The sequence below is a fragment of the Bubalus bubalis genome, chromosome 24 (assembly GCF_019923935.1).
Source record: "Bubalus bubalis isolate 160015118507 breed Murrah chromosome 24, NDDB_SH_1, whole genome shotgun sequence".
Lineage (NCBI taxonomy): Eukaryota > Metazoa > Chordata > Mammalia > Artiodactyla > Bovidae > Bubalus > Bubalus bubalis.
In genome coordinates, this window is record NC_059180.1 from 5,686,614 (window position 1) to 5,710,961 (window position 24,348).

The following is a 24,348-nucleotide window of genomic DNA, read 5'->3' on the forward strand; positions in this document are numbered from 1 at the left end:
GTTTTCTAGTTACTTCAGATATTTAACCACGAAATATATTATGGAGTTTTTTTTTTTTAAAGAAAAAGACAGAATCACATATACAAAATCACTAGAAAGTATATGACTTGACAAAATTATTGAAATTTAGTTTAGCTCAATGGAATATACTAGGTAGTACATGGATTGTGAATTCTAACTGAGCCTTGATATTAACTGAAGACCATGAGCTATGTACAGATGTCCAGGGGCAGAGCTCTGTTGCAGGCTATTCTCTGCCTCAGATTTACTTTCCTGCAGACAAGAGGCTTGTTTCTCAGATACTGATTCTCCAAACAGAGGCCTTCATTGTCTCATTACTGCCTAAGAACTCTTGAACTTTTCTCCTTCTAAAAAAGCAATAATTTATTTTCTATCTTTCCCAATGACTCCTTAGTAGATGTCCTCCATGCCCAATGTTTCTGAAACCTTCATTTCCATAGTTAAACCATCAAACATCACAGCAGAAACTTAATGACAGAAAGGTGGCTTTTTTTTTTTAGTTGCAGAAGGGAAAATTCAGGGCACGTTGTTTAGTTGGTGGTGTCATTTTTGTAATTGCGACCTCTCCCCATCTTTTCTGTGTTAGCCGGAAACTAGAAGGCAAGTCCACTTGTCATTTGTTCATTCCCTCACTTATTTTCTCACTCAACACACATGCCTTAGAGTTATTTAAATGTGCTGGATGAAAAAGGTTACTGGTGTCTTTAACGTGTAATTCTGCTAAAACTCTAGAGAGGGCTCATGAGATAAATGAAAAGTATGCTTAACTAGGAGATGCAAGTGTATACAGGCCACTCTAACTTCCCCTCAGCTTCAGTTTTCTCACCAAAGACAAGGAAGTACTTAGTATTCACCCGCAAGTTAAGCAATTAGTGTCTATAGTAGTTAGAGAAGATGCAAGAGTTATTTTGATTTCTGTTTCCAATATGCACTCTATTTCCTCTGAGACATCTCTGAATAAGAACTTCCCTCCAACTACCCATGAAAGCAGTAAGCCTTATTAAATGTTTCAAACATTTTTATCCCCAAAGAGGTAGGTTTCGGTACATTTAGATTAATAATCAAATTTTGTTTCTTTTTGCAGGGTATTCCAGAGTTTGACAATCAGTGTTTTAAAAAGTATGGGAAAATGTGGGGGTGAGTTTTCTGGAAGCTTCCATTGAATAAACTTGTTATAATGAGGCACCCCCTGTGGTGTGGAGGAGAGGCTCAGTCCCGAGCCTCTTAGGATAAATTCATTTATTTTAAAGCTTTTGGAGGTTTGTTCTACCAGGGATCCCAGATGTCACCAGGTCCATAGGCTGAATCAGGTCTGGAGAATCACAGGTCATCACTTTTCTCCAGATTTTGAGGCCCAGAGACTCCTAGCATCACTTTCTGTCCAGCATCTCACTCTTCTCCCCTTTTATATTTTCCTTTCTAATGTTACCTTTAATTGCATAATATGCATTATTCAGAACATTCTAATATATGCCCATAGATGCATTTTATAACCCTTTTCTTTAGGATTCACTTTAAATTGAAAGACAGAATCTTTTTTTTAAATTTTGGATTTAATATGTTCTCTTGGGAAAAGAGCTGGAGGTTACAGGTAATAAGAATGGGAAACCATTTCTGCTCATCTTTTTCCTTTCTGTACAAGTATGGAGGGTATTTTTTGTTTTGTTTTTAATTTTCAGCCAAGATGTTCCAATAGGATTGCAGTTATTGTTTTATCTAGTATTTTTCTCTGACTTTGAAGAGATGTGGGGTATATCTAAGCCAGAGTGTGTCACATGGGCTGACGTACTTTAGGATCTGTTGGAGGCTTGGTGAGAGCAGCAGGAGAGGTGTCGTTGGTGCTTCTTTGCCAAAAGCAAGTTGAAGAAGGCCCTCCCTCTCTGGACCTCTTCATCTTCTCTGATCGGGTCCTCAGAAACCATAGGGCCCTACTGAGTTGCCATGACGCCAAAGGGAAATGTGATTGAATGAGAAGAATACATAGCACTGGATCACCACTGGCCCAGCTGCAACTGCCCCTTCAACCTTTACTGCCTGTGAGCTCCGGGTGGAGTCACTTTTTCATGGTAGATCCCAGTTCTCTCTTTAGAAAAATTGTTCTCATGCTTGGATTTAAATGAGGACCACCTGGGAGAGCTTGTTATAAATACAGACTTTGACCCCCCTCATCAGTACACCAAATCAATATGATCTGGGGTGGGGCCAAGGAATCTGAACTGTAACTGGTAGTCAAAGAAATACTAAGGCTGGAGTGACATCATGAACATGAAGGGTCACCCAAAACACTAGCCCTTCTCCACCCAGGTGTTGTTTAAAAAGCATGATGGGAAGAAGGGAATCATCCAAGTAATATGGTCAGTCAAGTGGAAGAGCTGATTAAGTGCCTCCTCAATCCCTCCTGTCACTGCTTCAGCACTAAATGCTCTTGACACCCACTTAGACCCTCTGGGTTTTAGAATGGTTTTTGGAAATGGGCAGAAAAAAGTGCAGTGGTTCTCAGCGATTTTTACATGTGATCACAAAACCATTTGAAATTCATCTGTGAAGTCAAGGGAGGAATAGGAGACTTGTAGAAAATCTTCCAATTTGTTCTAGCCATTGCAAATGATTATAGTGGGGGGGGGGAGGGGAATGCCAGAAGATAGTGTAAATAACTCAGAGTAAACCTCATGCCAGTGGCCCATTCCCATGAACAGGCATCCTGACAGTCAGGAGATCAGGCCAAATTGAGACGTGTCATATCTGAGGAGTCAGCTTTGTGTGGTAGGTGGGTCAAATGTGGGCCTGCCGAGCTGCTGATAGATATCACCTACATGGAGCCTGAGGCCCACGGGACCCATGCAGAAGAATAAATATAAGTAATGAGAAGAAAATTTTTTATTTTTTTAAATTAATTAAAAATTAATAATTTCCTTTAAAGTAAACTATAAAGTAAGCAAATTTTAGAGAATAGAAAAATCTTTTACAATTCTATTATCACTTGTGGAGCATTCCAAATCTTTCTGTTTGCAGACAATTGTCACATATTTATGGTCAGTGTGTCTACAAGTTTCATGTGCCTTTTTCATGCTTTTGATATATCTTCAAAAATTAGTGGGTGCTCTCCCTAATTAATTGTTTTTTCATTCTTAGACAATTTTCTTGGCTTATTTACTAAGCTAACTTCCTCATTGATACTGAAATATTTTAAACCTAGAAAAGTTATGAGAATAGTATAGGAAATACCCACGTACATAACACTTAGACCAAACAAATGTTCTAATGTTATTTCTAATCACAATTTCTAGGAGTAAGGATTATCTATAATAATATCAGAATGATAGTCTGGACTTACAGTGTGGCTCCAGCTGGGGAATCTGTATCAGTAAATTTAATTAGATCTCCTTTCCTTACACAGGTTTTATGAAGGTCGACAACCTATGTTGGCTATCACAGATCCTGATATAATCAAAACAGTACTAGTGAAAGAATGTTATTCTGTCTTCACAAACCGGAGGGTAAGCATCCATTTCTTTAAGTTTAAATTTTATTTGCTTATTAAATGCTTATTCTGTAATAATTTTAAGTATACAAGATGCTGTCAAGAGAAAAAATACAGGAAGGTGCTGTCCTCTATACGCTTCATCCTGTTTCCCTCGATGGTTAGTACTTGCATAGTTAGAGTACATCAGAGCAGGAGGTTGACACTGATACTATCCGCGGTGCTTATGCAGATTTCATCAGTTTTATGTGAATTCATTTGATGTGAGGGAGGGTGTCTGTGTGTGTGTTGCTCTATGGAAATTTATCATAGAGGCAGCTTTGTGTAACCACCACCACAATAAATGTACAGAAACCTTCCATCCCCGTAAGCTCCCTCCGCGTGTATGTGTGTGCTCGGTTCTGTCCGACTCTTTGTGACCCCAGGGGCTGTAGGCCGCGGAATAGAATCTTCCCGGCAAAAGTACTGGAGTGAGTTGTCATTTCCTCCTGCAGGGGTTCTTCCTGACCCAGTGATTGAACCCTCGTCTCTTATGTCTCCTGCATTCTCAGGCAGATTCTGTACTACTGTGCCATGTGAGAATCCCAAGGTTCCCTCTTTAACTATTCATTTATAGCCACAGTGAGTGGCTTGTCTTTTCCTCTTATCAGGGTCTTAGAAGAGCAAAAAATTTTATTTTCGTAAGGTCAATGTATTCCTTTATTTATTTATTCTGTTTTTCTCTTTGTTTGAGTCTGCTCTTGTAACTGTTGCATTTTTTAGTTCATTTATCATTATATTCTAAAGTTTCAAATTTTGTACATTTTAAATTTAATATCTCTTTGGTGAACATCTCATTTCATTTTTGTACTTGGAAAATTTGGGTATATTGTTATCCTTTGGGCTTCCCAGGTGGCGCTAGTGATAAAGAACCTACCTGCCAATACAGAAGACATAAGAGGCAGGGGTTCGATCCCTGGTTCGGGAAGATTCTCTGGAAGAGAGCCTGGAAACCCACTCCAGTATTCTTGCCTAGAGAATCCCATGGACAGAGGAGCCTGGCGGGCTAAAGCCTATAGGGTCTCAAAGAGTCAGACATGACCGAAGCGACTCAGCACACGTAGCACACATGTTGTGTTTCCTGTAGCTCTGAATTTCTTTAGAACAGTTATTTTGAATTCCTTTTCAGGCAATTCGTAGATGTTCATTTCTTTGGGATGACTTACTGGACAGTTGTTATCTTCCTTTGGTTGTATCGTGTTTCCTTGATTCTTGGTGATCCCTTATCTTTCAATGGTGTCTATGTCTTTGGAGAAGCAGTTACTCTTTCTAGGCTTAATCAACTAAGTTTGATAAGGAAGACCTTTACTCTTGGTGGGACACACTGAAGTGTGCTGAAGCCATCAGTCTAGTGGCATTGGGTGCCAAGTGTGGGGGTGGGGGGGTGGGTCCAATTCCAAGGGAAAATGATTGGCTCTGGCAGCTGGGTCCAGAACACCACCAACTACATGATATTTGACACCAATAACTGGAGAGTCTGAGGTGGCTCTGGGATGGTTGAGTTCTTCAGCAGCACACCCAAGTCCAATGTTAAGGGACCAGGGCAAGCAGAGTGGTAGCCAGAACTGGGGGGCATGCTCATCTGTGTTAGCTGACTACAGGCACATGCCCAGCACGAGGACTGGGGTCAGTGGCTGGGACTGGGTCAAGTGTGGGTACAGAAGCAGCTTTGAGTGCTGGGCAGTCAGTGTGCACTCATGTAGCCGCAGGGACGAGCTACACGCACGTGTGGCATTGTCGGCCAGTGACAGGAGTCAGGACTGGCTCCAGGCACCTGAGCAGCTACTCGCTTGTTGGTGTGGGTCCTGGATCTCAGGACGTCACTGGCTGGAGCAGCTCTGTTGGGGGCGGAGGGATGAGACAGGACTCAGGCCATTGGAGTCTGCTGATGTAGAACCTTGGGGAGCGATCAGCAGCAAAATTGTCAGGGGTCTTCAGTGACTGTGCTGGCAGTTGGTTTCCTCATAGTAAAGGTTCTGGGGGTTTTTTGCAGAGCAGGATACAGAGAAGCCCAGTCACTCCTGCTGTGTGGTTGACATTGACAACCCCTACCCTTCTTTCTTTGCTCCTAGTTGTCTCTGGATATCTCAGCTTTGCTAGTCTCTGGGTGGGGTGAATCCAAAGCAGGTCATTTGTGCAGTGTTCTGAAAGGCTGAGGAAACTAATAACTCACCCTGCTGTCCTTTTTCCAGTAAGGAGAACTGTTTCAGGCCGGGGAGGTTCCTTTTGGCACTGAGCAGTCTGGCCTGGGGGACAGGATGATGCAGGCAAAATGAAGCAATTTTCTTTACCAGTTTGTGGGTTATTCTCAAGTTTTTTTCACTGCTATGTTGCTGAAGCTTCTGGACTCCTGAGGTCTCTTAGACCTGTTTTCATTTATTTAGCACTAATTGTTATTTGTGGGGTGAGAGAAACTGGAGTCTCCTCTGCCGTCTTGGTGACATCACTCCAGATTTCATCATTAATGTGCTTTTAGCTATAGGATTTTTTTTGTGTGTAGAATGCTCTTTATCATGTTGTGTAAGTTTTCTTCTCTACCTAGTTTATGAATTTCTATCATGAATGGGTGTTGGAAGTGTCAATTTTAAAACAGAATATTTGGAATACAGAAAAATGTCTCAAGCAATTTGGCTTGATAAGCTTGTCCCAAGCTGAGAAACAGAATTATATCTTTCCTTTTCCTTCTATTCCTGGGGGGAAAACAGAAGAAAAAAGTATTTTCGTACAATTGTAACATTTCTTCAGAATAGCAAATAGACTCCTTATTTTTGATGTATTCTATTTTTTTTTATTTTTTAACTTTACAATATTGTATTGGTTTTGCCATATATAAAAATGAATCCGCCACAGGTATACATGTGTTCCCCATCCTGAACCCTCCTCCCACCTCCCTCCCCCTACCATCCCTCTGGGTCATCCCAGTGCACCAGCCCCAACCATCCAGTATCGTGCATCGAACCTGGACTGGCGACTCGTTTCATATATGATATTATACATGTTTCAATGCCATTCTCCCAAATCATCCCACCCTCTCCCTCTCCCACAGAGTCCAAAAGACTGTTCTATACATCTGTGTCTCTTTTGCTGTCTCATATACAGGGTTATTGTTACTATCTTTCTAAATTCCATATATGTGCATTAGTATACTGTATTGGTGTTTTTCTTTCTGGCTTACTTCACTCTGTATAATAGGCTCCAGTTTCATCCACCTCATTAGAACTGACTCAAATGCATTCTTTTTAATGGCTGAGTAATACTCCATTGTGTATATGTACCACAGCTTTCTTATCCATTCATCTGATGATGGACATCTAGGTTGCTTCCATGTCCTGGCTATTATAAACAGTGTTGCGATGAACATTGGGGTACATGTGTCTCTTTCAATTCTGGTTTCCTCGGTGTGTATGCCCAGCAGTGGGATTGCTGGATCATAAGGCAGTTCTATTCCCAGTTTTTAAAGGAATCTCCACACTGTTCTCTATAGTGGCTGTACTAGTTTGCATTCCCACCAACAGTGTAAGAGGGTTCCCTTTTCTCCACACCCTCTCCAGCATTTATTGCTTGTAGACTTTTGGATCTCAGCCATTCTGACTGGCGTGAAATGGTACCTCATTGTGGTTTTGATTTGCATTTCTCTGATAATGAGTGATGTTGAGCATCTTTTCATGTGTTTGTTAGCCATCTGTATGTCTTCTTTGGAGAAATGTCTACTTAGTTCTTTGGCCCATTTTTTGATTGGGTCATTTATTTTTCTGGAATTGAGCTGTAGGAGTTGCTTGTATATTTTTGAGATTAGTTGTTTGTCAGTTGCTTCATTTGCTATTATCTTCTCCCATTCTGAAGTCTGTCTTTCCACCTCGCTTATAGTTTCCTTTGTTGTGCAGAAGCTTTTAAGTTTAATTAGGTCCCATTTGTCTATTTTTGCTTTTATTTCCAATATTCTGGGAGGTGGGTCATAGAGGATCCTGCTGTGATGTATGTCGGAGAGTGTTTTGCCTATGTTCTCCTCTAGGAGTTTTACAGTTTCTGGTCTTACGTTTAGATCTTTAATCCATTTTGAGTTTATTTTTGTGTATGGTGTTGGAAAGTGTTCTAGTTTCATTCTTTTGCAAGTGGTTGACCAGTTTTCCCAGCACCACTTGTTAAAGAGATTGTCTTTAATCCATTGTATATTCCTGCCTTCTTTGTCAAAGATAAGGTGTCTATATGTGCGTGGATTTATCTCTGGGCTTTCTATTTTGTTCCATTGATCTATATTTCTGTCTTTGTGCCAGTACCATACTGTCTTGATGACTGTGGCTTTGTAGTAGAGCCTGAAGTCAGGCAGGTTGATTCCTCCAGTTCCATTTTTCTTTCTCAAGATAGCTCTGGCTATTCGAGGTTTTTTGTATTTCCATACAAACTGTGAAATTATTTGTTCTAGCTCTGTGAAGAATACCATTGGTAGCTTAATAGGGATTGCATTGAATCTATAAATTGCTTTGGGTAGTATACTCATTTTCACTATATTGATTCTTCCAATCCATGAACATGGTATATTTCTCCATCTATTAGTATCCTCTTTGATTTCTTTCACCAGTGTTTTATAGTTTTCTATATATAGGTCTTTAGTTTCTTTAGGTAGATATATTCCTAATTATTTTATTCTCTTCGTTGCAATGGTGAATGGAATTGTTTCCTTAAGTTCTCTTTCTATTTTCTCATTATTAGTGTATAGGAATGCAAGGGATTTCTGTGTGTTGATTTTATATCCTACAACTTTACTATATTCATTGATTAGTTCTAGTAATTTTCTGGTGGAGTCTTTAGGGTTTTCTATGTAGAGGATCATGTCATCTGCAAACAGTGAGAGTTTTACTTCTTCTTTTCCAATTTGGATTCCTTTTATTTCTTTTTCTGCTCTGATTGCTGTGGCCAAAACTTCCAAAACTATGTTGAATAGTAATGGTGAAAGTGGGCACCCTTGTCTTGTTCCTGACTTTAGAGGAAATGCTTTCAATTTTTCACCATTGAGGATAATGTTTGCTGTGGGTTTGTCATATATAGCTTTGATTATGTTGAGGTATGTTCCTTCTATTCCTGCTTTCTGGAGAGTTTTGATCATAAATGGATGTTGAATTTTGTCAAAGGCTTTCTCTGCATCCATTGAGATAATCATATGGTTTTTATTTTTCAATTTGTTAATGTGGTGTATTACATTGATTGATTTGCGGATATTGAAGAATCCTTGCATCCCTGGGATAAAGCCCACTTGGTCATGGTGTATGATCTTTTTAATATGTTGTTGGATTCTGATTGCTAGAATTTTGTTAAGGATTTTTGCATCTATGTTCATCAGTGATATTGGCCTGTAGTTTTCTTTTCTTGTGGCATCTTTGTCAGGTTTTGGTATTAGGGTGATGGTGGCCTCATAGAATGAGTTTGGAAGTTTACCTTCCTCTGTAATTTTCTGGAAGAGTTTGAGTAGGATAGGTGGTAGCTCTTCTCTAAATTTTCGGTAGAATTCAGCTGTGAAGCCATCTGGTCCTGGGCTTTTGTTTGCTGGAAGATTTCTGATTACAGTTTCAATTTCCATGCTTGTGATAGATCTGTTAAGATTTTCTATTTCTTCCTGGTCGAGTTTTGGAAAGTTGTACTTTTCTAAGAATTTGTCCATTTCTTCCACGTTGTCCATTTTATTGGCATATAGTTGCTGATAGTAGTCTCTTATGATCCTTTGTATTTCTGTGTTGTCTATTGTGATCTCTCCATTTTCATTTCTAATTTTATGGATTTGATTTTTCTCCCTTTGTTTCTTGATAAGTCTGGCTAATGGTTTGTCGATTTTATTTATCCTTTCAAAGAACCAGCTTTTGGCTTTGTTGATTTTTGCTATGGTCTCTTTTGTTTCTTTTGCATTTATTTCTGCCCTAATTTTTAAGATTTCTTTCCTTCTACTAACCCTGGGGTTCTTAATTTCTTCCTTTTCTAGTTGCTTTAGGTGTAGAGTTAGGTTCTTTATTTGACTTTTTTCTTGTTTCTTGAGGTATGCCTGTATTGCTATGAACTTTCCCCTTAGGACTGCTTTTACAGTGTCCCATAGGTTTTGGGTTGTTGTGTTTTCATTTTCATTCGTTTCTATGCACATTTTGATTTCTTTCTTGATTTCTTCTGTGATTTGTTGGTTATTCAGCAGCATGTTGTTCAGCCTCCATATGTTGGAATTTTTAATAGTTTTTCTCCTGTAATTGACATCTAATCTTACTGCATTGTGGTCAGAAAAGATGCTTGGAATGATTTCAATTTTTTTGAATTTACCAAGGCAAGATTTATGGCCCAGGATGTGATCTATCCTGGAGAAGGTTCCGTGTGCACTTGAGGAAAAGGTGAAATTCATTGTTTTGGGATGAAATGTCCTATAGATATCAGTTAGGTCTAGCTGGTCTATTGTATTGTTTAAGGTTTGTGTTTCCTTGTTAATTTTCTGTTTAGTTGATCTATCCATAGGTGTGAGTGGGGTATTAAAGTCTCCCACTATTATTGTGTTATTGTTAATTTCTCCTTTCATACTTGTTAGCATTTGTCTTACATATTGCAGTGCTCCTATGTTGGGTGCATATATATTTATAATTGTTATATCTTCTTCTTGGATTGATCCTTTGATCATTATGTAGTGACCTTCTTTGTCTCGTTTCACAGCCTTTGTTTTAAAGTCTATTTTATCTGATATGAGTATTGTTACTCCTGCTTTCTTTTGGTCTCTATTTGCATGGAATATCTTTTTCCAGCCCTTCACTCTCAGTCTGTATGTGTCCCTTGTTTCAAGGTGGGTCTCTTGTAGACAACATATATAGGGGTCTTCTTTTTGTATCCACTCAGCCAGTCTTTGTCTTTGGTTGGGGCATTCAACCCATTTACATTTAAGGTAATTATTGATAAGTATGATCCCGTTGTCATTTACTTTATTGTTTTGGGTTCGAATTTATACACCCTTTTTGTGTTTCCTGTCTAGAGAATATCCTTTAGTATTTGTTGGAGAGATGGTTTGGTGGTGCTGAATTCTCTCAGCTTTTGCTTGTCTGTAAAGCTTTTGATTTCTCCTTCATACTTGAATGAGATCCTTGCTGGGTACAATAATCTGGGCTGTAGGTTATTTTCTTTCATCATTTTAAGTATGTCTTGCCATTCCCTCCTGGCTTGAAGAGTTTCTATTGAAAGATCAGCTGTTATCCTTATGGGAATTCCCTTGTGTGTTATTTGTTGTTTTTCCCTTGCTGCTTTTAATATTTGTTCTTTGTGTTTGATCTTTGTTAATTTGATTAATATGTGTCTTGGGGTGTTTTGCCTTGGGTTTATCCTGTTTGGGACTCTCTGGGTTTCTTGGACTTGAGTGATTATTTCCTTCCCCATTTTAGGGAAGTTTTCAACTATCATCTCCTCCAGTATTTTCTCATGGTCTTTCTTTTTGTCTTCTTCTTCTGGGACTCCTATGATTCGAATGTTGGGGTGTTTAATATTGTCCTGGAGGTCTCTGAGATTGTCCTCATTTCTTTTAATTCGTTTTTCTTTTTTCCTCTCTGATTCATTTATTTCTACCATTCTGTCTTCTAATTCACTAATCCTATCTTCTGCCTCTGTTATTCTACTATTTGTTGCCTCCAGAGTATTTTTTATCTCATTTATTGCATTATTCATTATATATTGACTCTTTTTTATTTCTTCTATGTCCTTGTTAGGGCTAGGGCACCCCACTACAGTACTCTTGCCTGGAAAATCCCATGGATGGAGGAGCCTGGTAGGCTGCAGTCCATGGGGTCGCTAAGAGTCGGACAGGACTGAGCGACTTCACTTTCACTTTTCACTTTCATGCATTGGAGAAGGAAATGGCAACCCACTCCAGTGTTCTTGCCTGGAGAATCCCAGGGACTGGGGAGCGTGGTGGGCTGCTGTCTATGGGGTCGCACAGAGTCAGACACGACTGAAGTGACTTAGCAGTAGCAGGTCCTTGTTAAACCTTTCTTGCATCTTCTCAATCCTTGTCTCCAGGCTATTTATCTGTGATTCCATTTTGATTTCAAGATTTTGGATCAATTTCACTATCATTATTCAGAATTCTTTATCAGGTAGATTCTCTATCTCTTCCCCTTTGGTTTGGTTTGGTGGGCATTTATCCTGTTCCTTTACCTGCTGGGTATTCCTCTGTCTCTTCATCTTGTTTATATTGCTGAGTTTGGGGTGTCCTTTCTGTATTCTGGCAGTTTGTGGAGTTATTTTTATTGTGGAGCTTCCTCGCTGTGTATGGGTTTGTACAGGTGGCTTGTCTTGGCTAGGGAAACTTGTGTCGGTGTTCTGGTGGGTGGAGCTGGATTTCTTCTCTCTGGAGTGCAATGAAGTGTCCAGTAATGAGTTATGAGATGTCTATGGTTTTGTAGTAACTTTGGACAGCCTGTATATTGGAGCTCAAGACTGTGTTCCTGTGTTGCTGGAGAATTTGCTTGGTATGTCTTGACCTGGAACTTGTTGGCCCTTGTGTGGTGCTTGGTTTCAGTGTAGGTATGGAGGCGTTTGATGAGCTCCTGTCAATTAATGTTCCATGGAGTCAGGAGTTCCCTGGAGTCAGGGTTTGGACTTAAGCCTCCTGCTCCCAGTTACCAGTCTTATTTTTACAGTAGTCTCAAAACTTCTCCTTCTATACAGCACCATCGATAAAACATCTAGGTTAAAGATGAAAAGTTTCTCCACCATGAGGGTCACCCAGAGAGGTTCACAGCGTTACATGGAGAAGAGAAGAGGGAGGAGGGAGTTAGAGGTGACCCGAATGAGATGAGGTGGAATCAATAGAGGAGAGAGCGGGCTAGCCAGTAATCACTTCCTTATGTGCACTCCACAACTGGACCGCTCAGAGATGTTCATGGAGCTATACTGAGAAGAGAAGAGGGAGGAAGGAGACAGAGGTGGCCAGGAGGATAAAAGGGGGGAATGAAAAGAAGAGAGACAGATCCAGCCAGTAATCAGTTCCCTAAGTGTTCTCCACCATCTGGAACACACAGAAATTCACAGAGTTGGGTAGAGTAGAGAGGGGTTAGGGAGGAGACACAGGCAACCTGGTGGAGAAAAAGCAGAGTCCAAAGGGGGAGACAGCAGGCAAGCCAGTAATCTCGCTCCCAAGTAAAAAATGGGTACTGAAGATTGGGTTCTTAAAGGTACAAAATTGGTAACAAATACCTAAAAGCAAAAATTAAAAATCTAGGGTAGAGTTTGGAATTTCAAAAATACATTGTTAAAGAAAAGAAGAAGGAAAAGAAAGAGAGAGAGAGAGAAAAAAAAAAAAACAAAGTCACAAAAATTATAAAGAAAATATAGGTACAAAATTGATAACAAATACCAAAAAGCAAAAGCTAAAAATCTAGAGTATAGTTTGTAATTTCAAAAATACAATGTTAAAGAAAAGAAGAAGAAAAAGAAAGAGAAAAAAAAACAAAGTCACAAAAATTATAAAGAAAATATAGGTACAAAATTGATAATAAATACCAAAAAGCATAAATTAAAAATCTAGAGTAGAGTTTGGAATTTAAAAAATACAATGTTAAAGAAAAGAAAAAAAAAGAAAGAGAAAAAGAAAAAAAAAGGTCACAAGAATTATAAAATATATATATATGAAGTTTGCTTTAAAAAAAATAGGGTCTTTTTTTTTTTGCAAAGTAATAGTAGGTTATAAAAGTGAAAATTAAAGGAGTAATAGAGGTCTTAAAATTTTTTTTAAATTAAAAAAAAAAAGAAAGAATGATCGTAAAAATAGTAAAAATATAGCTAGGACTTTCTCTGGTGTTATTGTGGGTATTGTGGGGTCAGTTCATTTTCTGCTAGTTCCTTGGTCCGGCTTCTATTTCTCAAGATCTATAGCCCCCTTCGTATGTAGTCGGTACTAAGGACAGGGTTTTAATCTATTGCCTGTCGCTTCCAAAGCGGTTCTCTCTGTTATAGCTTCTTCTGTTTGCTGGTCTCTTCAGTGTCTGATTTCCGCCCTGACACAAAGGGGGCGGTGGTGGACACTTTTTTTTTTTTTAGTCTCACTTGTTCAGTCGCGCTGTGGGTAGGGAGGGACGCTACAAACAAATAACACTGGCGTTTGCTCGCAGTGCCTCAGCCACACTGGGCCTGCCCCCGCTCACCGCGCATGTAGCCTTCCTGGCCACACTGCTCAGGCTCTAGGTTGTTCCGCTGGGATCCATCCGCAGCCAGCCCTGGGCTGCTTGCACCTCCCAGGTCTAAGCCGCTCAGGTTCAGGCACTCGGGAAGTCCTCAGAGGCGCAGACTCCGTTGAGCCTGTGTTTTGTGCCCTTCCCAGGTCCGAGCAGCTCAGGTGATGAGGTGTTTGGCGAGCAGGGCTGCTGCGACTTATCGCCTCCCCGTCGCTCAGTTTTCTGGGTGTACAACCGGTGCACCTTCTCAGGCGGATGTTGACCGTCCAGAGCACCAAGAAGTCTTAGTTAGAAAATAAGCCTGCTTACAGTTTTGTAGTCTCTCTGGGGCTGCGATTGCCCACTTCCAGCTCTGGCTGCCTGTCACTGGAGGGGGTGGTCTGCAGCCGGCTATCTCTGTCCAGTCCTTTGTTCTGTGCGCGGGCCTGGCGATGTCTTAGGTTAGGGCTGGCTTTCCGCGTGGTAGCTATCCCACAGTCTGGTTTGCTAGCCCAAATTAGTTCGCTCAGATAGCGCTCGGGGCATTCAGGCCAGATCCTTAATCTAAGCGATGCAGCCTGCGCCTCCCTGCCCAGCCCCCGCTTGCTAGTGACGGGTATCTGCGCTGCTCCTCCGCTGGGGGAGCCCGTTTGGGCTCGTAATCTGTGGGTTTTAATTGTTTGTTTATTTTTCCTCCCTGTTATGTTGCCCTCTGTGCTTCCAAGGCTCGGCACAGACTCGGCAGTGAGAGTGTTTCCTGGAGTTTGGAAACTTCTCTCTTTTTAAGACTCCCTTCCCGGAATGGAGCTCCATCCCTCCCTCTTTTGTCTCTTTTTTTGTCTTTTATATTTTTTCCTACCTCCTTTCGAAGACAACGGGTTGCTTTTCTGGGTGCCTGATGTCCTCTGCCGGCATTCAGAAGTTGTGTTGTGGAATTTACTCAGCGTTTAAATGTTCTTTTGATGAATTTGTGGGGGAGAAAGTGGTCTGCCCGTCCTGTTCCTCCACCATCTTAGCTCCTCCTCTATTTTTATTTTTAAAAAGTCTCATATCAAGAAATGTTTTGAATCCACATGCTGTAGACATGTAAAGAAAGAACTGGTCTGAGACAACATATGTTTGTCAAAGCTATCAGCTTTCTGTCACTAGTTAGTTCCCTTGTACTCTTCACAGACCGGGAGGATGAACTAGGTCTTATTCCTGCCTATTCCTTTGGGAAAACCCTTTCTATACTACATGGGTCATTTTCACTTAATAGGATACTGAAATATGAAATTTGGAAACCACATCAAGTGGCTGGGTGTCTCTCCTCCACACCCACAGAAACCTAGATATTTTGGATAAATATTCATTAAGCATTTAGCATAGGGTCTGCTACTAAGTAGACAGTCACTAAATATTAGCTGAATAATTGATCCTTATTTAAGAAATCTTCCACAACTGTTGAGACTTCTAAAACTTATAGAGGATAAATATGTTTTGCTTTTGACTAGATTTTTGGTCCAATGGGAATTATGAAATATGCCATCTCTCTGGCTTGGGATGAACAATGGAAGAGAATACGGACGTTGCTGTCTCCAGCCTTCACCAGCGGAAAGCTCAAGGAGGTAAGAAAAGAAGAGGACTTTCAATTAGAAACTTATGGAATGACGCTAGGGACAGGTAGAAACCGAGATCATAGTCTCTTTTCAAAGAGGAGTCTGCTGAGTTTGAGTTTTTTAACGTTGGTCTTTTGTCTTTACATCCTAGAGAGACATTTTTAAGATTTTTATAAAATGTCAGTTACTACTCCATGCTTAGGAAAGCCAGGTCCTTCTAGGACTTGAGTCTCCACATTTAACTTCATGTGATGATATATTTAATGTCCAGATGTTCCCCATCATTGGCCAGTATGGAGATATGTTGGTGAGGAACCTGAGGAAGGAAGCAGAGAAAGGCAGTCCTGTCAACATGAAAGAGTAAGTAGGGATGAAGCTGCTGGTCCTCTGAGCTCCACTGAGAGCTTCTCACTGCCTACCATGGGGTCAAGTTCCAACTGCTGTGTCTATCTAGTGAATAGACAGAAGTAGGTCGTGTTACAAACCTGACGGGCCGCTCCCGGGCAGCCAGGAGAGAAGGTGTCTTTTGTGTACATGAGCCATAAAGAGCTTATCTTAACTATGACTTTATGGATATTCCAGAAGACTAAAATAAACAGTTTTGAAAGGAGAACATTATCATGCCAAAGTACTGAGTATAGAGGGTGTGAAACAGTGGCAGAGGAAGGCTCTTGGTATATATTGGCAGGTAGTGCATTGGGCAGTAAATTTACAGTATTGAACTTGAAACAACTTAAATCTCTTCACACTTTTCCTACAGAAAATACTAAATATTAATTATTCATCACTATTTGTTCTTCTTTCATCCTCAAAAGAGAGAAGGCCCTGTACAGACTACGGGTGGGGTAACCATAGTTTTTGTTGTCTAAACTGAGATTTCTTTTAAAAAACAACTATACTATAATAACAGATATAAAGGAAGACAGTCCCAGGGAAGCTGAGGACATACGCTCACTTAGCCATGGGATTCCCTAAGTCAATTTGAAAGGATTTTTGTTAAACTCAGAACAGTTTTAGTTCTTATAGTTCACAGAAATGAGTCTTCCCTCAGGGCAACCACAGAACACTGGGGTTGAGGAAGACAGGTCTTCCAGGAGCCTTAGCAGTAGTGTGAGACAAGGAGGGATGATGTTCCTGGCAACTCAGAACAGGGCACTGCTGTTAGGTAATGTGCTAAAGGGAAATCAGCTCTGAGTACAGGTTTTATGGTGAAGCAAGACCCAGGTCAATGTCCCTTCTCTTGACTCCCCAGGAAAAGTTAATTATTCCACACTCTGTCTTACTCAAACACAGTCCTTACACACTCATTATTGTCCATAGTCAAAACACATTACTGTACTTCCTGTCTGATTGTGTGTGTCTTTCTCTATGACAAGATCCCTGAATTCAGGGGGTGGGGGTCTAGGTTGCCTTAATGTCCCCACCTCCCTAACGTAGGGCCAGTTGCATCACTCACATGTCATATACACCTCAGGAGTGAGAGATAGTAGCAGAGACTCTTCTATGATCCAGCAGGTGGTTCTGAGAGAGTGTGGCTCTTTTCCTGTCTGCCTGGGCATCGGATTTTACGTGTATTTCTTGTTGCACATGTTGGACAAGGATAAAGAGGTGTTGATTTTAACTGAACATGTTTTTCTCTCTCTACTAAGCATGTTTGGAGCCTACAGCATGGATGTGATTACTGGCACAGCATTTGGAGTGAATATTGATTCCCTCAACAACCCACACGATCCCTTTGTGGAACATAGCAAGAACCTCTTAAGATTTAGACCCTTCGATCCATTCATTCTTTCAATAAGTATGTGAACTACTTTATTTCTTATTCTTTATTCCTCTTTCATCCCTCCTTTCCTCCCTCCCTCCCTTCCTTCTTTCAATCCTTCCTTCATCTATCTTTTTTTAAATAATAGGTGTAATAAGATGCAATTCACATACCACATAATACACCAGTGTGAAATGTATAATTCATTCATTTTTACATCCTACCTATCCATCAACAAATGAAATGGACATGGAAGTTATATACAACATTCAGTATACACATTGAATATTATATCTGTGTGTGTGTGTGTGTGTGTGTGTGTATTCACAGAATTGAATATTATTCAACCAGGAGAGGAAGAAAATCCTGCCATTTGCAACAAGGTGGAAGGACCTTGAGGGTATTATGTTATGTGAAATAAATCAAACAGAGAAAGGTGAATACTTATATAGAATTAAAATAAAAAAAAACACCCTGGGTCTTCCCTGGTAGTCCAGTGGTGAAGAATCTGCTTCCAATTCAGGTAACGAGTTCAATCACTGGTCAGGGAACTAAGATCCCACATACCACAGAGAAAACTGAGCCCACAGGCTGCAGCAAAAACCCAGTCAACCAAAATTTTTAAAAATAAATTAATTTTAAAAACCCAAAACTAAAAAACAAGAAGAAGAACACCAAACTCATATAAAAGCAAGATCAGATTTCTTTTGTTAGGAGAGGAGTGGCTTGGATTGGTGGGAAATTGAATAAAGGTATTCAAAAGATGTGATTTTTCAGCAACAACATAAAAGTACTGGCAGAATAATGTACAATATGAGTACACTTAACACTACTGTGATTTACTATATTTGTGATTTACTAAGAAAGTAGATCCTAAAGGTTCTCATCACAAGGGGAAAAAAAAAACTGTAACTATATCAGGTGAGGAATGTTAACTAAACTAATGGGGCTAATTTTAAAATACATGTATGTTAAGTCATTCATTAGTCATTACGCTGTGCCCAAATTAACACAGTGCTGGATCTCAACTATAACAGCACAATTGAAAAAGAAAGGTTTTTAGCACTCTCAGAGACATATGCACAACCATCACGGCTGCCAATTTTTGTCAACTCTCAAGCCCTGTACCTATCACCTTCCACTCCCCCTTAGCTTTAAGCTATCCCTTGGGCTTCCCTGGTGGCTCAGCTGGTAAAGAATCTGCCTGCAATCCAGGAGACCTGGGTTCAATCCCTGGGTTGGGAAGATCCTCTGGAGAAGGGAGCGGCTACCTACTCCAGTAATCTGGCCTGGAGAATTCCATGGACAGTCCATGGGGTTGCAAAGAGTCGGACACAACTGAGCGACTTTCACTTTCTCAATCTATGTTCTGTCACTTCAAATTTGCTTATTTTAGACGCTAGATATGATGGAATCATATAATATGTGGTCTTTTGTGGCTGACTTCTTTCATTTATCATGAGTAATCTAAAATTGTAGCACATATCAGTACTTCATTCCTTTGTACGCCAAATGGTATTTCATTATATGGACATTCCGCATTTTGTTTACCCATTCATCAGCTGATGAACATTTGGGCCATTCACTATTAAGTATGGTGTTAGCTTAGTTTTTCATAGACGACTTTCATCAAGTTGAGGAAATTCCCTTCTGTTCCGGTTTGTTGAGTGTTTTTATCACAAGGGAATGTTAGGTTTTGCCACATGCTTATTATGCATGTGTTAGATGACCGCATTGTTTTTTAATTCCTTTGGTATGGTTTATTGTACAACTTGGCATTCCTGGGATAAACCCCACTTGGTCATGGTGTGTATCACTTTTGATGTGTTGCTAGATTCAGTTTGCCAGTATTCTGTTGAGGATCTGTGCATCCGTGGGATAAGGTATGTTGGTCTGTACCTTCTTGTGCTGTTTTTGTCTGGTTCTAGTATCAAACCCATACACTTTGGAAGTGCTCCAATGTCTTCTATTTTTTTGAAAGAGTTTGTTTAAAAATGGGGCTAATCCTTTAAATATTTGGTAGTATTCACCATTGAAACCACCTCTACCTGAGCCTTTCTTCGCCAAGCTGTGGGCTGTTTCTTGATAACTAACTCAAACTTCGTCCATTTTAATAGGTATATCAGATTGTCTGTTGCTTTTTGGATCACTTTCTGCAGTTTGTGTCTTTCTGAGAATCTGTCCGTTTTATCTAAATGATCTAATTTATTGTCATACTGTTGTTCATAGATTACTTTTTTATTGAAGTAAAGTTGATTTACAGTATTGCATTAGTTTCAAGTGTACAGCAAAGTAATTCAGCTATGTACACACAAACACATATTCTTTTCCAAGTTCTTCTCCAGTATAGGTTATTATAAGATATTGAGTATACAAAGATTTCTTTATAGTCCCTGTACTTTTTAAAATGTCATTTGTAATCTCCCTTCTTTTACTTTTGATGCTAGCAATTTGAGTATTTTCTTTTCTTTTTCTTTTTTTTTTTTTTTTTTTTTTTTTGGCCAGTCTAGCTAAAAAAATCTTTCGAAGCATCAACTTTTAGTTTCACTGACTTTCTCCACTGTTTTTTAATCTCCTACTCATTACAGTTTCTTCCACCTTCTACTTACTTTAAGTTTTGTTTGTGCTCCTCCTTTCAGAGTGTGAAGGTGGAAATTTAGGTTCTTGTTTTAGGATCTTTGTTCTTTTAATATCTAAACATACAGCCACAAATATCTCCCTGAACACTGCTTTTTGCTACATCCCATCAGATTTGATATAGTGTATCTTCATTTTTAATCATTTAAAAGCAATTTTTGATTGCCCTTTTTATGTCTTCTACAACCCATTGGTTATTTAGGAGTGTGTTATTTAATTTCCACATATTTGTGTATCTCTTAATTGTCTTTCTGCTATTATTTCTAATTCTATTCCATTGTGGTAGAAAGACACATACTGTATTATTTTGATCATGACTGTTTTTTTTTAAACTGCACAATTAATTGAAGTAACAGATTTTGGTCTGCTTTATCCAAAGAGATGCTAGTCCAAGAATTAAAGGCTATGAGGTTCCAGAATGTAATCCTATTCTTTGGTCAGTCCAAAGATGCAGAGGGAACCACTGATCTCACTACTATAGTGATGGGCCCCAGATGTGGATTTGGCCTTGATCAGTCATTGACTTGGAAGTCTGAGCAAAGGTCTAGAGGCAATGGGTCATGATTGAGTATCCTGGTGGTTTTACTCTTTTGATTGGTAGAGCAAATTATATCTGCTAAAGGTAAACTATATTTGCTAAATGCAAAGTAAAATTTGCATTTTCACCAAACTTCCTTTTATCTTTTTCCCTGCAGTATTATTTCCATTTCTCAACCCAGTTTTTGAAATATTAAACATTACTCTGTTTCCAAAAAGTACTGTGGACTTTTTCACAAAATCTGTAAAGAAGATTAAAGAAAGTCGCCTCACAGATAAACAAACGGTAAAGTCTGGTGGTGGTTACAAGTGGGTGTTCACTTTTTAATAATTTATTGAGCTGTATACATATGACTTCTATGCATCTTTGCATTTTTGAAAGATAGGTAGAAAACTATAGAGTATAGAATAGGATGGTTCTAAAATTTGAGGGGGGGGGGGGGCAATGGAAGAGGAAAAGGATGGGGAAGAAAATAAGATTATGAACCAGAGAGTTCTTCAGTGGTTCTTTTACTGAACCAGAGAAGCATGCTAATTAGTATATGAGGGATAAGAGTTACTGATTAAAAATAATTTTACTGATATTTTACCAAATATTAGCTTGGTAAAGAATTACTTCAATGCCAAGCCTCATATTTTATAAGTTGTCAGATGAAAGACTCCATCAGATGCCTGATAGATTGCAGTCTTTTAAAAAGTTGAGCCCTGTCATGGTCTGAAGTGAGCAGGCGTCTTCTCTGGCCAATGAAGCCACAAGTGGGTTAACCCAGTTTGGCCTTCATGATGCCATGAGGCCAGCACAAGGTTGTCTCCAGGTTAGGAGAGATGGGCTGGTTACAGGATGTCACTAAAGAATGTGTAGAGTCCTGGGAGGGTCAAGAGTTTGTAGATGCTTCTGCAAAATCTGCTGGTGACCTATGCAATGTGAGGGAGTTGATTTGTGTGTCCATTCAATAAGAGTTAAAGTTGAAGGGGAAAAAAGGATTGAAGCCATGGACCTGTTCCTGAGCAAACAGGTGTGACAGGAGAGACAGCAGATAACTATCTGGTTAAGAAGCTGTTTCAAAAGTCAAAGAAACCAAAGATCAGAGAGAGTGAGGGCAAAAAACCAGTGGGACGTGATGCCTGGGTTTCTCTCAGGGAAGCATCATGGTCTCTAAGATTTGTAGGTGGGTGGTTTTGTTCACTGAGGACTCAGGCAATATTAGTTAGACTCTTGCTCTTTAAGGGGCCATGTTTTCAGGAAAGAAGTTAAATATACACTCCTGATTTATTTCTATCTTCACAAGTAATTTCTAAAATTGATTTCTCTTTCTGTTTCCAGAATCGAGTGGATTTACTTCAGCTAATGATTAACTCTCAGAATTCCAAAGAAATTGACACCCATAAAGGTAACCATGGAGAGCTTCATGGGGGCCACTATGGGAAGGCGTATAGGTAGGGTGCGGCTCTCAAAATGTGCAAGAAGTTTTCCAGGCATGTGAGAATTTCTGCCAAATGGAAGAAAGACACTTGTGCAGAAAGAGTAGACTGTGGTACTTCCTGGAAGTTTCCAGGCACAACTTTGTTCAGAGCTCGAAAGGGCAAGTATGGCAAGGATGTCAGGCCCAGAAGTGAGTCACTGTCAGTGGATCACCTACAGCTGAACCTCTGGGGAGCTTTGTTCTAATATCAATTCTCAGGTTCCTCCAGATCCACATTGCCCCACTGTTGGTGCCCGTAACTTGGAACTCTTGGCTAAGGTTGTATTTACAAGCTTACTCTAGAGATTATTTTTTCCCTTTTGTAATTAATAAATGACTTGTGAGAGACGCCTGTGAGACTGGAAATACACTGTTTCTCTTCAAATTGTCACCTACTTATTTTATCATTCATGGGTGGTTTCTGACTGAAACCATCGTTACCATGATGGTTATAACACGATGACTTTCTGATCCCATCATTCTTCTGTATTTATGAGTTGATGTTCTTTTGTAGGGAAGCTCTCCATTCTCTCTTGTTGGCTTACTTGTTCATCTATATTTATATAGCATGATCTCATGTACTCTCTTACATCACTTTTCATTTTGATTCTCAAATTCTTTCTGGTTTGTCCACTGGAGCTTTTTCAAGTAGGACCGTACATTCTTTTTTCTTTTCTCCTTTCTTCACTTTAAATCTTTTTTTAATGGGCTATTTTTAGAATAGTTAGTTTTATAAGAAAATTGAGTGCAAAGTATAGAGATTTCCAATATACATCCTGCCCCAACTACACACAGTCTTCCCCCCACTATCAAAAGACCACACCAGAGTTGTGCATTTGTTAGAATCAATGAACCTACATTAATGCATCATTATCATCCAAAGTGTATAGCTGACCTTAGGGTTCATTCTTAGTATTATACATTCCATGGGTTTTGGCAAATGCGTAAGGATGTACCATCAGTGCATACAAGTTTCCACTGTCCTTTAAAGTATCTTTTTCTAAGAACTTCCTCACTTTCTGATGTAAGATAATCCAGGCTTCTCCTACCCCTGAGTAGCCCTGGAATCAGCTGTTTTTTCAAAGGAGCTCTAGTTCCCTTTATTGAAAAGTGGTATTTATAAGTCACAATCTAGGATCTTAGGAATGCTTATTGCCTGTAGGGATTCATTGCCTCTAGGGATTCTTTGCTTCTAGATCTTTCCACTGGACAAAGCTAAGAACATAAAATATTTTTACACAAGAGAGTGAGCATAAGTAGTTCCATATCTACCCTTACCATGATCACTCCCACATGTTAAATTTTAAGCTATCAGTCATTTGACGACCATGTCACAAAATTCTTGAATTTTAAAAATTTTATTCTGGAGCAATGCTGGGGTCCAGCCCCGGCTGATCCAGGGAGTTTGAAGCGGGGATGGTGTCGGCGAGGATCAGGACACAATAGCTTCAATTAGATATTAATTAAAGATGTAAAGAGTAATAGAATGAGGATAGCTCAGTAGGAAAATTCAGTGGAGAAAAGAGGCTGAGTAGCTTGGTTTACGCGGGAAACCAATAAAACTTCAAGACAAGAAGCTTGCACCACTTACGTAGGCCGCAGGCGTCCTTCCGTTCTCCCGAAGGATAGGAGACACTGAGGCCTCCCCGGTCAGATCTTAGAAGCCCAGGCATAATTAGTAAGCTTGGCGGGTTCCGCGCTCCAGATGGAGACTCAGCCAGAGTGAGAGAGAGTGCGACATGGGGAGACCAGTATTTTGAGAAACTGATCCCAATTCTTTATTTTCCATGGTCTACTTTTATACACTGAGATGTTATGCAAAAGTCACACGGGGTCAGCAGTCCTGACTTTTATCAAAGTCAGGTGCTTCATACAAATGTATACAGAGGTCTTAGGGGTGTTACATCATCTTCTGGCCAGGAGGCCTGCTGACAATTTATGACCCTCTCCTTGTGACAGCGGTCAGTCAACCAGGACACTTATTTCTCCAGGGGTGATTATTCTTAAAACAGACACCACCTTCCGAAGGTACCAGATAAAGTTACATTCCTATAGGGTGGGGATGTAGTGGGTTTTAATTAAGGAAAGAATTTACTTAGCCTAAGGTCCAACGTGATTAATATCAAAGGTTAATACTTATTTATTCTATATATTCATTAACGTGTATAAGGGCAGGGGATGTGGAGACTTAGCAGTAAACATTGGCTCAACAAATGAAAAACCCTTCACCAATACAATTTCTAATCAGCCCACTATACTTATACTAATAGTTTTCTAACTTCTCTAAAGAACTGTTTTTAGAAGGTTTAAAGCATCTCGTGCCTCTCACGGTTGGGAGGCTGTGAGCAATCACATGTGGCCAGACAAGCCTGTCAGGCAGGCTAGAGAACCTTCAGAGGAGTTTGTAGGTTGAAACACTCCTGTCACGCCCAGGAGTTTTTATTAACTGGAGCTCTAAATTAACTCCTTCTCTGAAAGAGGTGGTGGGGGACAGCCCCCTGTAAAGTCAGAGGTGTAGGTGAGAGCACAAAGTAGTAAAGTAGGCAGGCTCTGGTTATGGGGGTAGATGCTCGAGGATTTCCAGGGGGACTCCTGAGGCTCGATCAAACAAGAATGAGCTGATGCCAGCACGCCACTATAAATATATCTA

At 39.9% G+C, this 24,348-nt stretch overlaps 1 protein-coding gene across 2 annotated transcripts in view; it reads left to right on the plus strand.

Annotated features, from left to right (window-relative positions):
• The window catches only part of LOC102406240 (cytochrome P450 3A28), a 38,557-nt gene that overhangs the window by 3,989 nt on the left and 10,220 nt on the right, over nt 1-24,348 (plus strand). For both annotated transcript variants that reach the window (XM_006053610.4, XM_044936066.2), the window contains exons 3-9: nt 1,106-1,158; nt 3,419-3,518; nt 15,195-15,308; nt 15,571-15,659; nt 16,949-17,097; nt 20,394-20,521; nt 21,560-21,626. In XM_006053610.4, coding sequence (XP_006053672.3) covers nt 1,106-1,158; nt 3,419-3,518; nt 15,195-15,308; nt 15,571-15,659; nt 16,949-17,097; nt 20,394-20,521; nt 21,560-21,626 — 700 coding nt within the window. The remainder of the gene's footprint in view (nt 1-1,105; nt 1,159-3,418; nt 3,519-15,194; nt 15,309-15,570; nt 15,660-16,948; nt 17,098-20,393; nt 20,522-21,559; nt 21,627-24,348) is intronic.